A 15,040-nucleotide genomic window follows, 5' to 3' on the forward strand; every position below is an offset into this window, starting at 1 on the left:
CTAGATGGAGCTGACTATCACAGAAATCTATCACACAAAACATTGGGAAATGAATCCAGCCTGCAGACATCTGTGACATTTGTCCGCTCATTTGTATAAATAGACCTCACAGTATGCATTATACCATTTAAAATCATTATATGCATTTACAAAATGTACTAGAAAGACATACAATATATATGCAAAGAATTGAATGCATGTCACTGCCTATGTTAACAAGGCCTAAGTATGAACATCTAACCATATTATTATTATGCAGAATTAATTTAGCACCAGTGGTCTGTGCTGTGTTTGCAGTATAAAGGAGTCAGTACAGATTAAATTCAAGACAAGAGTTAGGAGGATCTCTGTTTGTGAGAGCTCACATACTAAAGGGAACCACCTGAATAACAGGTGTGGTCCATGAGTACATTGTTAAATCTTATAAGGCCTCATTCACATGGGAGCTGTAGAGCTTATGAGCCATGCTTCTGGTAAGTGCGCAATTTACTTCATACCGGTCACCCCATCTACCACTCCGGATATTGTTTGACCACTTCTTGGAGATCCTATGATCCTCACGTTCAATAATTTTGGACATTCACTTATCACTTTAACCACCGCCTGTGGTTTTCATTTGGTGCACTTTATTACTGTGTTTACAGATGTCATAATACATGTCACTTTATTGATTATGATCAGCACTTTATGTATATTAGTTATCTATATTCAGAATTTTGCATATTGATTTTTTAGTGCTGCACCCATTTTTATATCATCATTTATTTAGAGGTTTATTTGGTGACCTTGGTGTTTCAGCTGCTTTTTCACTCTGCAGCGCTTGCTTGTCTTTTATCTTTCTATAGGAAAGAACATTTGTCTTTGTTGTTTGAGGATTTTTATTCAAGTTAAAGTGGAGTTCTACTCAAAAGTGGAAGCTCCACTTATTTGCCTCCTCCTTCCCTCCACTGCCATATTTGGCACCTTTTGAGGGGGAGTGGATACCTGTTTTTGACAGGTACCCGCTCCCACTTCCAGCTCAGTTCGCCACGGCAAAGTGAGCTGCAAGTTTGGCCCAATCTTTCCTCCTGCAGTCTCCTGGGAACCTTCACAGGTCCTAGAAGACTGCCGGACCAATGAGAATGTGCAGTGCGACTCGCGCATGCGCAGTGGGCTCCTGGCTGTGAAGCTGCAAGCTGTCACAGCTTGGTGCCCACAGTTGTGATGCCAGCACCTGGGAGAGAAGAGGTAGAGGAGGGACGATGCGGGTGAGCACATCGCTGGACCCTGGGACAGGTAAGTGTGCATTTAGTAAAAGTAAGCACTACAGGTTTTGTAGCTGTTGACTTTTAATAAACACAAAACTGACTTTTAATAAACACAAAACTGACTGGAACTCTGCTTTAATACCATTGTCGGTTACATCATGAAACGCAACTTCACAGAAAATCTTATGATTGTTCGCCTGATTTCCTTATAGCGTGCACCCCACTAGCTTTTAGTAGCAGTAGCGTTTACCAGCAGCAAAAAACCCCAGGGCCGGTGCATCCAGGAGCAGCAGCGTTTTGGCAGAAAAAACAATTGACGCGGCTAAACACGTGTTAACATTAGGCATGTTGAGCGTTAATTCATTTCAATGTCTAGAAAAAGTTATTATTCTGGCCAAGGAAATGAATTAACGCCCCAAGAGCTTGACACTTGTAAATACGCCTAAATGCCTGTAAAAGCGTTATATACGTTTACAAGCGCCAGACGTTTTGTGGAAAATCACTGCTGCTAGGAGGAAGGCTTCTAGGAGAGTTTTTTAATGCCCTGTGTGCATGAGGCCTTAAAAATGAAGGCAAAGGACTGAGCCCCAAGTACACTATGAAGAAGAAGAAAATGATCAACTCAACCCACTGATCCTGTGTTGATTATTACTTTTCCTTGCTATTTACAAATAACAAATACAATACGAGTTTTATGGAATGTCCAATACTCTATAACCATTCTCATGTATTTATAGACGGCTACACATCAAACGAAAAAAGAGGGACACATGGATCTGGCAGCATAACAATTTCCTTAGCGGGGTCATTCAGGCCTATACTGCTGCAGAACCACTTTAAAATAATACTACAGAATGAGAAGTAAAAATACTCCAAATCTGACCATACACCTTACAATCTGATTCTACAATCTCATAGAATTATGTAACAACAATCCATATCAAATGATATCCTATTACGCAAGGCCTTACACTACATGGTGGTCTGTAGACCTAAAGGAGATCATACAGCCAGATTCTAACGGTGACTATACAAACTTTGATTTTATTATCCAATAAACGTTTGATTCAACCAAAGCGATCAAATCAACAAGCAATCGAAAAGACATATCTTCTGGTTTAGACTCAGTTTATATTGGACCTAATCAAGCTGAGCTAATTGGCTAGAGCGGACATTCCTGGATGGTTTTGCACTGATTGGCATCACTGAGATGTGTAGTTCATGAATTTGATTGTGATCAAGAAGACTACAAAATTGAGTGGCAAAAACAAAGATGTGATCAACAGCTTACGATCAGATCTTCCAATTGTTGGTAAAACCCACTTGTGTGTGGTATATTGATAATTTATTCCTGTCGGGAAAATCAATCATTTATTGAAGCATGTAATTCCACTATTAGATGTATGCTTGGTAAACAAAAATCTCAGCACTGTTAATGTCAACATGCATCAGGAAAACAAAGGAAATTCCCAAATGATAAAAAAATTGCTACAAGTAATGCTAAAAAGGTTGGTATTATCGAAGTAGTGTTGGCTAGATGAGGTACACCATTCTTGCATGGAGGCTGGCAGGCATGCCTACAGGGAAACCCACCCACATGGAGCTCATCATGCTACACTTACTTGTGATAGGCTGACAGTTGCACTGCACTGTATGGGAACAGGCGCACACATGCAGTCAGGTTACCCTTCCAGAACGCTCGGAGTCCCTCTGCCTTGTATAACAGATGGAAGGTATTGAGAAAGCCTTGCTTGGAGTGGAAAGTGCCTACTTGTGTGAGAATCTTCACCACATCCAGGGGGGCAGTGGCAGTGCGGCTTAGTATTCCAGCTACCCCTCCGCACAGTGTGCTCTGCCAGGAGGTCAGCCTCGAATCCCTCTTTAGACTGGCCATGAACTGTGCATACACTGCGTCCTATGTATAGAAAGACATTTCAGCACAACAGACACTCTTTTCTGGAGACAGGTGCAGCCACCACCCACCTGCCACGTGGGACCCACGCGCGGACAGCTACCCCCCCCCCCGCAGGCGGGAGCCACGCGCGGACAGCTTTCCCCCAAACACCCCCCCGCACGAGCCACGCGCGGACACCCTCCCTCTGCACGTGGGAGCACCGCTTGGACACATCCCCCCTGCACACGGGGACACACACCACCACTACCTGCCACACACGGACACCCCCCCGTGGGAGTCACGTGCGGGGGGACACCTCCCCGCACATGGGAGCCACACACCCCACCGCACGCAGGATCCACGCGCGGTGACACACACCACCTCTAATCCCCCCCCCCCCCCCCGCGGAGACACCCCTCTCTCCCACACGCAGGAAGCCACGCGCAGACAGACACACACATCCCCCGCACGCGGGAGTCACACGCGTGGAAATACACATCCCCTCTACGCGGGAGACACATACACCCCCCTGAACGCGGGGGGACACCCCTCGCATGCAGGAGCCACGGGCAGAGAGACACACATCCCCTGCACGTGGGACCCACACGCTGACACTCCCCCTGCACGCGGGACCCACGCGCTGACACCACCCCTGCACGCGGGACCCACAAGCAGCCACTCCTCCAGCGGGACCCAAGCGCTGACACCCCCCCCCTGCAGCAGGACCCATGCGCATAGGGTTGTCACTTCATCCCTTTAAACCCAAACACATATTAATTACCCAGGTTCTGTGGCTGATTAAGATGGTCATTAAACCCACTTAGTTCTTTATTGGCATTAAATCAGCCAAGAACCTGTGTCATTAATGTGTGTTCGGTTATAAAGGGATGAGGTGGCAGCCACCCCCCTGCACGTGGGACCCAGACACTCACCGGTACAGGAAGTCACCCCACTGCACACACTCCTCGTCTATTAGCTCTCAGGCCACTGAGACATTCTGATTGGTGTCTGGCAACTCAGAGTTTCCTTCCTCATCATTGGACAGTACACTGACAGGTCCCGCCCACCACGTTGTATAACAACAGATACAAGGCAGCGGAATAGGATCCATTCTGTATGGGCGTCAATACGAGAGGGATCTGCCTGTAGACTGGAGCTCCACTTTTGACAGGAAACATGTGACCTCCAGTCCACTTTTTTTTCTAATAAACTCTTATGTAACAAACAACCAATAGCTACAGACTGGAGCTCCACTCGGCAGGAAACACGTGACCTCCACTTCCTTGAGTTGTGTTTATTGGTTGTTTTATTAAAGTTGAAGTGTTTCCTGTCATGTGGAGCTCCAGTCTGTAGCCATTGGTTAGTTTTTGCATTAAAGTTAATTTTTTTAAAAAAAAAGGGGGAGTGGAGGTCACATGTTTCATGTTGAAAGTGGAGCTCCAGTCTGCAGTCAGACCCCCTTGCAGACTTCACCATAGGGACATAGGGGTCAGGTACATTGGGCTTTATTATTATTATTATTATTATACAGGATTTATATAGCGCCAACAGTTTGCTCAGCGCTGTACAATATAACAGGAGACAATACAGTTCAATACAAGAGGGATAGGAGGGCCCTGCTCCTTGGAGGTTATGGCTTTATTATCCATGATGGGACCCTAGCACAGGTAATCAACTACACAATATGGAGGGTTAGTAGTCCAAGGAAAGAACTGAATTTCTGGAAAGGACAACAGATATAATAATTTTCTTTTTATGACATATTTAAAACTTCGAAAGAAAGAGAGCACATAGGAGACAATCATTGTTCGGTTTTACAACACTTTCATTCTATGGTTCCATATTTTTTGCTTTCTAGGGCTGTACACTGACAAAATTCAGCATATTTCTGCTCTCGGGAGTCACAGGTACAGTATTTGTGTACAGCGTGGTTGTATGCATAGCCACAATGTTTGTCAGCCTGATTTTTGCTGGTCATCTGTGAATGGAGGCAGTTTGAGTCCAGGACCACTCATCATCATCATCATTCATCCCATATAAAACCGTGGATATGCATACAGCTGCAGCTACCGTCAGCCTGGCATTGATTTGTACAGACTGCTGTATGCATCTCTTGACTGCTGGATCCAAAAATACTCTGAGCCTGGGTTCACATATATGCGCTGCAGTATATCGCATGTGATTCGCATAGGAACTGCACCACATTCCTGCGTAAATCACATGCGATTTGTATGCGGTGCGATTGGAGCCATACATTATATATGGCTCTAATCACACCACACCAAAAAAGTGCAGGACCCTTTTTTGGCCCGCACTAGAATTGGATAGCATGGGTATTCACACCTATGCGATCGATTCCCCACATCGCACCGTGTTTTGCGGACCGCTTTTGGGGTGCTTTTAACTTAACATACACACTGGCAGCGGTTCGCATGAATGGGTTGCGATTCTGTTGCGGTGCAGAATTCGCACAGAAAACGCTGCAAATTCTGCACCGCATCAGTGTGAACCCGGGCTCAGTTCTGTTGGTGTATGGCCCTTGGTGCCCAAGTGCATGAGCCTATAGAATGAATCCACTGACACTGCTCCCTGCCCCAGGAGAAATTGCAATCCAGTCTCCCTATCCCCTTTATACTCATGTACTTACAGACTAGCAACCATTTAGGAAGGAATCAGATAACTTGCCTAAAGAAAAAAGAGAACAACTAAAGGAATCACAAAGATTTAGGTGTAATTGAAAATGAATGGCACCTGACCACACGCGTCGTAATTTGTCATTTTTGCACAGCGTTTTGGGATCGCGGGCAGAATTTCTCCCTGATGTGAACTGAGCCTAATATATACACAGTGATGTGACTGGCCTCAGGCGATACACGGAGATGAAACAAATCCTCCATAAGTTGTACCTATTTATTTGCATTCCTCTCTTCTCTACATCCCTTCAAAGTTCAACATTTTTGAAGCTTGTCTGAGCTGTCAGAAAAAAGGGGGTGGACAGTTGAAGTTATAGTAACAGGAGCTCTGAGAGCTAATTGGAGGGAAGAGACATGCCCTCTGAAAACAGGAACAGAGCTGAGGCTGTCAATCTGCTGGAGCTGCCTCACCTGTCACCATAATTCTCTTGGTGTCAGGAAAACGTGTCAGAAGTGACTCATGCTGATAGTAGAGGAATGAGGCAGCTGACAGAAATGATACTCAGTGGTCCAGATTGAGACAAGTACACACTATAGAGGGATATGCTTTGTTCATATTTCATGTCTGAGGTTTACAACCACTTTAAAGCGAAACTAAGGGCAAAACTTTTTTCTTTCATTTTGGATAAAGAATGATTATACCTGTTGTCAGGGGATTTTTTTGCCATTTACCTGGGGAGATTTCCCTTTACTTCCTGTTCGATAGCAAAACAGGAAGTGAGGGAAAAGGCCTGAAAATTAATGGAATCCTTTGGGCCCTCCCAGGTCACCAGAACTAATATCTTCATTGGAAGATTTCCCCTTTATTACTCTTTTGGGGACAACCCAAAATTTGGGGATTTTCTTTTACTTTCAGCCCATGCTCACACTTATGCGGTGTGATTTCTATGTGTTTAAAGTGCGATTTTAGGAGCAGTTGCGTTGCGATTTGATGCAATTTTACATATGCGATTTCTGTTTTGGCTAATTTTGTAATATTAGAAATAGGTGTACCTCGTGCTGAAATCACATTGCATTTTATGAGTTTTCACTGCTGTTTCCATTCAAGTCTATGCGGCTCAAAAATGCACCACCAAACACGCATAGGACCAGAGGTGTATCATCCACGGGTGCAAGGTGTTCACTGCACAGTGGCCCCAAGGAGGAGGGGGGGGGGGCACTGTGTGCTGACCCACACTGTACCCGGATTAGAGCGGATCAGATTTCATGGCCAAATACAGGAAACTGTCTGTGTAGGTGGATGGGGCACCCGGGGAACAGTGCTGGATCTCTTCTTCTCCCTGCACACCACCACCAAACCAGCTAGCCCCACATTCTGCACTACCTATCCACCAGGGAAGAACTAGTCTCAATTGTAGTCCAAACATCATCCACTCTAAGGCTCCATGTACAATAGCGTTTCTTTTAATCTCATAAAACGCTAGTAGGAGCGTTAGCGTTTGTTTTTGTTTTATTTTAATAATGTAAAGGAAAGTAGAAAAACAGCTGTTAGGAGCATTTAAGTAGCATTTAGCATTGTTTAGCTGTTTTTCTTCTGGAAAAACACTCAAAAAAATCCAAAAAAAAACATTTTTTTTTGCTCCTAGGCGCTGAAGCTCAAAAAATGCTAATAGCCTAAAGTAGTGTGCATGGACACATAGGATATCACTATTTAGCTTCTAGGAGCAGAAATAAAATATGCTGATAATAGCTTCTAGGAGCTTAAAAAAAATGCTAGTTTGCAAGGAGCCTGAAAGTAGATTTTGCTGAAATCAGACCGGAGCTGTTAACCCGTTCCTCTAGGGCAGGGGTCTCCAAACGTTTGAAACAACGGGCCAATTTACTGCACTTCAGACTTTAGGGGGGCCAGATTGTGACCAGTGGTAGAAGAAAATGCCCTGGCGTCAGAGGGAGGAACAGCGGCCTGTTGCTGACATCAGTGGGAGGAACAGCAGCTTGTCGCTGGCGTCAGTGGGAGAAACAGCAACCCGTTGCTGGTGTCAGTAGGAGAAACAGCGCCCCCCGTCGCTGGCGTCAGTGGGAGGAACTGCGCCCTGTTGCTTGCGTCAGTGGGAGGAACAGCGCCCCATCACTGGTGTCAGTGCTTTATGTTTCAGTGGAAGGAAAAGAGACCCATGGGCCAGATAAAAGCAAGCAAAGGGCCACATCTGGCCCGCAGGCACTAGTTTGGGTCCTCTGCTCTAGGGTCTCCACTCAGGATTCCCTGTTGCTATTCGAGGGGTACTGATCTCCCTTGAACAGAAGCAAACCCATTTCCATAAACAAAGAGTACAACTGCAGCTGCATCTTGATAGAGAGTTGCAGTAGGTGTACTAGGCGGAACAACATCAAACTATGAGTGATCCCAGAGGCTCCAGCAGGCACCGATTAACTCCCCGCTATAACTACCATCCTTAAACTTTAAGTTTTGGATGGAGTGAAGAGGTATTAGACCCCCTGTCAGTGTTTATTCCTTGTCTGTGTGCCTGTTAGGCACCTTTTAATGCAGACGTTCTAGTCAGGTCCACCTGCCCATTTTACCTGATTGGAACAACCTATTCTGTATGGAGTGGTAGGTGTAAACGGACATGTGTCCATTTACACCCATCAACATCTAATCCTATCTGAATTGTCCATTGGATCAGATGGTAGTCAGGTGGAAATGAACAGGCAGTCCGTTTCCACCCAACCGCCCATAGTGGACAGCAGGCTGTGTCCATTCTGCATAAGCGGAGTGGGCACGGACCTGTCATCCGCTTGCTCAGCAGAGATCAGCAGACAGATCCCCCGCTGAGCATGTGGATCTGCTGATGGGCCCACCCTATGTGAAAGTGGCCTTGGGGAGATTCATCCTCCTTTATTTGTCCTGTTTACTGTTATCAAAAGCGAAAGTAAAGAAAATCACAAATTTTAGATTGTCCCCAGAAAAGTAATAGAAGGGAAATCTTTCAATGGGGGCAATGGTTCTGGTGACCTGGGGGACCTTTGAGGAGTCCCCTTAATTTGCATGGATTTCCTCTCAGTTCCTGTTTGGCTATTGGACAGGAATTGAAGGGAAATCTCTGAAATGGGACACAGATGACAGAGGTTCTAAACCTCCTTTATCCAAAATGAAAAAAACAATTGCCTATAGCTCTTTTTTATTGGCTACCTGGATAAACCATCATCCTCAGCTCTGGAGATTGATTGGGTACATTGCGTGGGCCCGAACACCTGATTGTCCTCTGCAGATATCCTCTGCAGGATCCATTATTTCAGGATTGCGATGGGCGCTGCCAGTCCCATCCAATCTTCTCCCCCTGCCGTTCGATCTTCTCCGCATCACAAGTGCTAGAACTGCAGCAAAATTCCATGTAGCAGTAGCATTTGTGATGTGAAGGAGATCGGGCACCAAGGGAGCAGCAAGGGGAGAAGATCAGATGAGACATCCATTCCTCTCCAGATGACAGCTGTCAAGTAACCAGCAGATGCTTCAGTAGCACCTTCTGATTACATAGAATGCATTCTGCTGCTGTGGGGTTCGGCTGTCACTGGGCTACACTTCCAGCAGGCGTGGGGTTAACTGTGATGTAACCCAGCTACAAAAAAATCTGATTAGAGCTCCACAAACCCCCCAACATGCTATTCATATTACATGGAATCTGAAGAACGAGGCTGCTGTGAACATTGAAATATAGAATATACACTTTATTTCTAAAGTATATTTGCTATATTTCAATGTACACAGCAGCATCATTTTTTAGATTCCATGTATTATGAATAGAATGTTGGGCGTCTTTTTGTAGTTGGAACTTGGGTTACATATTAGTTTTTACCAGGACCTCCTACCTCACCTACTACTAACCTGTGAACTCTGCTTCACTACTAACCTGTGAACTCTGCATCCATTACTACTGATCCCCTGTATTGATTCTATTTTAACCATGGCCAATATTTACTGCAGCACAATAAAAACCACCCCCAATTCTTACCACAGGACACTGCACACACCACTTTCTTTTTCTTGCTCAGGAGGGCCCAACTCATGATCCTGCACACAGGCCCCATTACTTTCAATGTCACTGTGACCCCATATTTTAGTGCTGGATAGGATGCTACATGTTTCATTGCGGTTTCACAGTATCCCACACCTTACTCTCTCACCCACCCTTTCCCATGGTTGTGTTGGTGGCATTTGTGCACTGAATGACCTTGTCCCATACAAAGGTCCCCATGGAGAGCGGAGGTGGGGGGTTGGCTCCCCTAGTTTTTGCCCTGAGTGAAAAGAATGTCTAGCTTCACCACTGTCTGTCAGGATGGAGAGCGGAGGAAGGGGCCGGTAAATGTGTCATTTACCAGACCCTTCCTTTTTTTGAATAAGCAGTGATTGGTACTGAACTGTGTTTACTATGCTTTGGCTCCTTTTCATTCATCTTCAATGCTGCTGAGGCTGCAGAGTAAGGGACTGGGGAATCTGTACTCAGTCCCTTTCTCTGTCTCAAAGGGGAGATGTCAGGGTTCTGTTTAGACCCCTGATATTTCACCAAAGTCCCTGAACAGGACTGATAGAAAAAAAAAAAAATAGTTGTAATAAATATTAAAAAACTCAAAAAAAAATAACCACCACACAAAGCAGCACTTCTTTCCTACACATACTACCCAGCGCCATACACTCCGCACTCCTCTCCTGCACATACTACTCACCGCCATACACGCTGCATTCTTCTCCTGCACATACTACTCACCGCACTACACTGCACACTCCTGTCCTGCACATACTACCCAGCACCATACACACTGCACTCTTCTCCTGCACATACTACCCACCGCTATACACTATGCACTCCTCTCCTGCACATACTACTCACCACCATACACTCCGCACTCCTCTCCTGCACATACAACCCACCACCATACACTCCGCACTCCTCTCCTGCACATACTACCCACCACCAATACACTCTGCACTCCTCTCCTGCACATACAACCCACTGCTATACACTGCACTTCCCTCCTGCCCATACTACCCACTGCCATCCACACTCCTGTCCCTGCACATACTGCCCACCGCCATACACTGCACACCCCTCTCCTGCACATACTACACCCAAGCATATCTAATAGTGGATGAAGCGCTCAGCCATGAGGGTAATAAGCTAATTAAACTAAATATAAACAAATAAATACATGAAAAAAGATAAAGTGACTATTGCTCCAAATAAATGTGCAAACAAAGCAAAACAATACAAAATAAATATAAATACAAAAATCTCCAATACATAAATATTTATAAACTGAAGGTGACTGGTGCTTCAAATCAATCAATATGTGCAAACAAAGCAAACGACCAGTCTGCCACCCAGTGGCTAAAAACTGGTACCAGATATGCACACTAAGTGTATAAAAAGTGACAAGTGCTCAAAAACTAAATATATATATATATATATACAAATACACACATAATCACGTATATTAAATATGTATAAAAACTGTGAATTGATCCAAAGTGAACAATCACTACCTAAAGTGACAGGTGTAAAATAAAACAATAAACAAGTCCAAATTAAAGTGCAACAATCGTGCTATCACTCTTTTGATGTGAAATAAATAAATATATGCTTTTCCACTTCAAAGTTTTGTGCTCAGAAAAAAAAAAGGAGTGACTCTAGTGCATATATCCTCCAGTGGCTAGAGTGCCTCCTCACCTCCTTTATTCGACCACTAAGGGTCACAAATCATGTAATCAGATATTCCACCCCGAATAACTTCCGATACCCACTCCACATGTATTGGGCATAGAGAGACTCAGCAATATAGTATCAGGGCCATGGAAGGGTAAACAAAGAGAAATACTTCCATAGTGTAGTACGTCAATATATTTAATCAGAAGATGCTAGATGAATCACTCACATGGTCCAAGTATACAACTCACGGTTTCCTATATGTTATGGGTGTACTAAGGGACTCAAGATGGCGAAAAAATGGAAGTCCGTCACCGGAGCTATGTCATCAAGCTCCACCCGGAAATGACGTTACTGCGCTCTACGCGTTACGCCCCGAACACGTGGCTTCTTCAGGATCCTAGCTACTGGAGGATATATGCACTAGAGTGTCACTCCTTTTTTTTTCTGAGCACAAAACTTTGAAGTGGAAAAGCATATATTTATTTATTTCACATCAAAAGAGTGATAGCACGATTGTTGCACTTTAATTTGGACTTGTTTATTGTTTTATTTTACCCCTGTCACTTTAGGTAGTGATTGTTCACTTTGCATCAATTCACAGTTTTTATACATATTTAATATACGTGATTATGTGTGTGTTTGTATATATATATATATATTTAGTTTTTGAGCACTTGTCACTTTTTATACATTTAGTGTGCATATCTGGTATCAGTTTTTAGCCACTGGGTGGCAGACTGGTCGTTTGCTTTGTTTGCACATATTGATTGATTTGAAGCACCAGTCACCTTCACTTTATAAATATTTATGTATTGGAGATTTTTGTATTTATATTTATTTTGTATTGTTTTGCTTTGTTTGCACATTTATTTGGAGCAATAGTCACTTTATCTTTTTTCATGTATTTATTTGTTTATATTTAGTTTAATTAGCTTATTACCCTCATGGCTGAGCGCTTCATCCACTATTAGATATTTTTCATCCCGAGGTATAGGGTATAGATGATAGCAGCTGGCCTTGTTTAGTTACTCTGTGGAGTGCAGGACGACATTCATATACAGTACACCCAAGCATACACTCCAAACTGTACATTCTCTATTAGTTAACATTACAACATTCTGCATGTAAGGCTGGCCCTACACTATACAATTTTCTGTTCAATTTCTGCACAATTTCCTTTAGATTTACCTTCAACTATGTAGTGCAAGGGCCTGCTTAATTGGATACAATTGAAAGTGTTGTTTAGGTTTGATCTCATATTATATGGTTGTTTAGTGTATTGCCAGCCCAATACAGGCCATAGATGGGTAGAAAATCGGCCAATTTTTCGGCCGAAAATAAAATCGGCCAATTTTCAGATCGTTAGTGGGTTAATAGGTCGGCCGTTTTTTGGTATTTTGACAGATTTTTTTTATCGGTAAAGTTGGAAAAAGATCGGCCGATTTTGCCGATCGGCCGATTTTCGCGGCAATTATGGGCAAATTGCGCATGAGCAGTGACCTGCAAGAGGAAGACAAAAAGAAGGAAGAAGAAGAGGAAGAGGAGGAGGAGGAAGAAGAAGAGGAGGAGGAAGAAGAAGAGGAGGAGGAGGAGGAAGAGGAGGAGGAGGAGGAAGAAGAAGGAGGAAGAAGAAGAAGAGGAAGAGGATGAAGAAGAAGAAGAGGATGAAGAAGTAGAAAAAGAAGAAGAGGATGAAAAAGAAGAAGAAGAGGATGAAGAAGAAGAGGATGAAGAAGAGGAAGAAGAAGAATTCCAGTCCTGCAAAAAGTGTCTCTGCAGAGAGCTCTGCTATTTCTTTGACAGTTCTTTGACATTTATAGTGGCTGCAACATTGTATCTGTTTCCAAATAAAAACATCTGTATCCGAAATGGATACAAATAGATACAATGTTGCAGCCGCTATAAATGTCAAGGAACTGTCTAAGAAATAGCGGAGCTCTCTGCAGAGACACTTTTTGCCAGCTGTAGACGGGATGAAAAATCGGCCGATTTTTTTTTTTTTTTTTTTTTTTTTTTTTTTTTTTTACCGTTCCTGGTAACATCGGCCGATTGAACGACCGATTTTTTTTTTTTTTTTTTTTAAAGACAAATCGGCCGGTTTTCTCCCCATCTATGGCCTGCATAAGTCTGACTCAGACTCTAACCACACCCTCTTGAAACCACACCCAATATTTAGCACAGTTTAAACCACACCCATTTTTCGTGCATGTCGGAGTGAGAGCAATATTTCTATCACCATAATGCTAAACTGATTACCTATAAGGGGCTTTTAAAGCATTGACTATGGAAATTAGAGGGTACTTAAGTTTGTCGCCATTTCACGGGCACACAAAAATTTAAGGTTTGACATGTTGGGCATCTATTTACTGTGTTTAAACTCATCTTTCATATTGTAACAAAAAGTGGGTAATTTTATTGCATTTGTGTGCCCTAAAATTGACTTTGGTGTGTGTTTGAACTAATATTGTGTGACATAAAGAATTGGAACTGTCACTGTTTTACTCTCTGAGGTGTCTGCTTTCAGAAAATATATTATGTTTTGGGCATTTTATGCAATCTTCAGGCCTAAATTGATTTATTAAACATGCAAAAAATGCAAAAATTGCCCACGCAGTGAAAGGGTTGTTGGAGAAACTTCAGCTTCAAAGCTGAACTTCGGGCTGGAACAAAAATATATCCTTATAGAAATACGTGTAGCAGTAATCAATAAATTAAGGTGCAGCCAGAGCTGAGTTGCCTTCAATCTGCCGCTATCCAGAGCACCGAGCGCCCATCCCAAGCCCGGCATCCCATTGTAGTCTGCAGAGAGGAACGCTCCATCAGACCAGCACCTGCCTGATCCAGCAACTTAAAAGATTCCAGAGAAGGGAGATCCTGTAACCAGGCACCGGAACCCACCCATCCCTTAAAGGGACCTCTGGCCAGCTGGATCTTCATATTACCCTGTGTGTTCCTGTTACTACCACCCACTCAGAGGGAGGATTATCTCCATGTGTTCCTGACCAGACCAACCACCTAGAGCAGTGTTTCTCAACTCCAGTCCTCATGGACCCCCAACAGGTCATGTTTTCAGGATTTCCCTCAGATGAAACAGCTGTGGTAATTACTAAGGCAGTGAAACTGATCAAATCACCTGTGCAAAATAATGGAAATCCTGAAAACATGACCTGTTGGGGGTCCATGAGGACTGGAGTTGAGAAACACTGACCTAGAGGGAGGACATCTTCCCCTATCCCAGACCAGACCCTTAAAGGAGGCTTCTGTGGATTTTACTTAATGCACATTTACATTGTGCATCTGGTGAGTGCACAATCTCTCTATACTGCTTGGAACACCACTGCGGATTTAAAAGGGAACACTATATATAGACTGCCAATAAGTTTGGTTATATTACGGGACGTTTGATTACATTATCCTAGAATCATTCTATGTATATTTATTTAGTGACTGCTGTTTGTCTATTTTTGGAACATTTCTGCACCTTAATTTAGTGATTAGCGCTGCACATATTCCTATGCGTTTTCCACAAGGCTTTATTTGGTTTCCTTGAGTGTCCTGCTGCTT

At 43.6% G+C, this 15,040-nt stretch overlaps 1 protein-coding gene across 1 annotated transcript in view; it reads right to left on the reverse strand.

The window, feature by feature from the left end:
- The window catches only part of SLC25A43 (solute carrier family 25 member 43), a 48,616-nt gene extending 44,337 nt beyond the window's left edge, over positions 1–4,279 (reverse strand). Inside the window, exons 1-2 of the mRNA XM_089684912.1 lie at positions 4,074–4,279; positions 2,870–3,162 (exon numbers count right to left, since the gene is read on the reverse strand). Of these exons, the coding sequence (XP_089541038.1) occupies positions 2,870–3,141 (272 nt within the window). The 5' untranslated portion in view covers positions 3,142–3,162; positions 4,074–4,279. The remainder of the gene's footprint in view (positions 1–2,869; positions 3,163–4,073) is intronic.
- Positions 4,280–15,040: the final 10,761 nt, after the last annotated feature.

This window comes from Staurois parvus, unplaced genomic scaffold, assembly GCF_062004578.1.
Source record: "Staurois parvus isolate SC_StPar_1 unplaced genomic scaffold, SC_StPar_1.0 ptg000361l, whole genome shotgun sequence".
NCBI lineage: Eukaryota > Metazoa > Chordata > Amphibia > Anura > Ranidae > Staurois > Staurois parvus.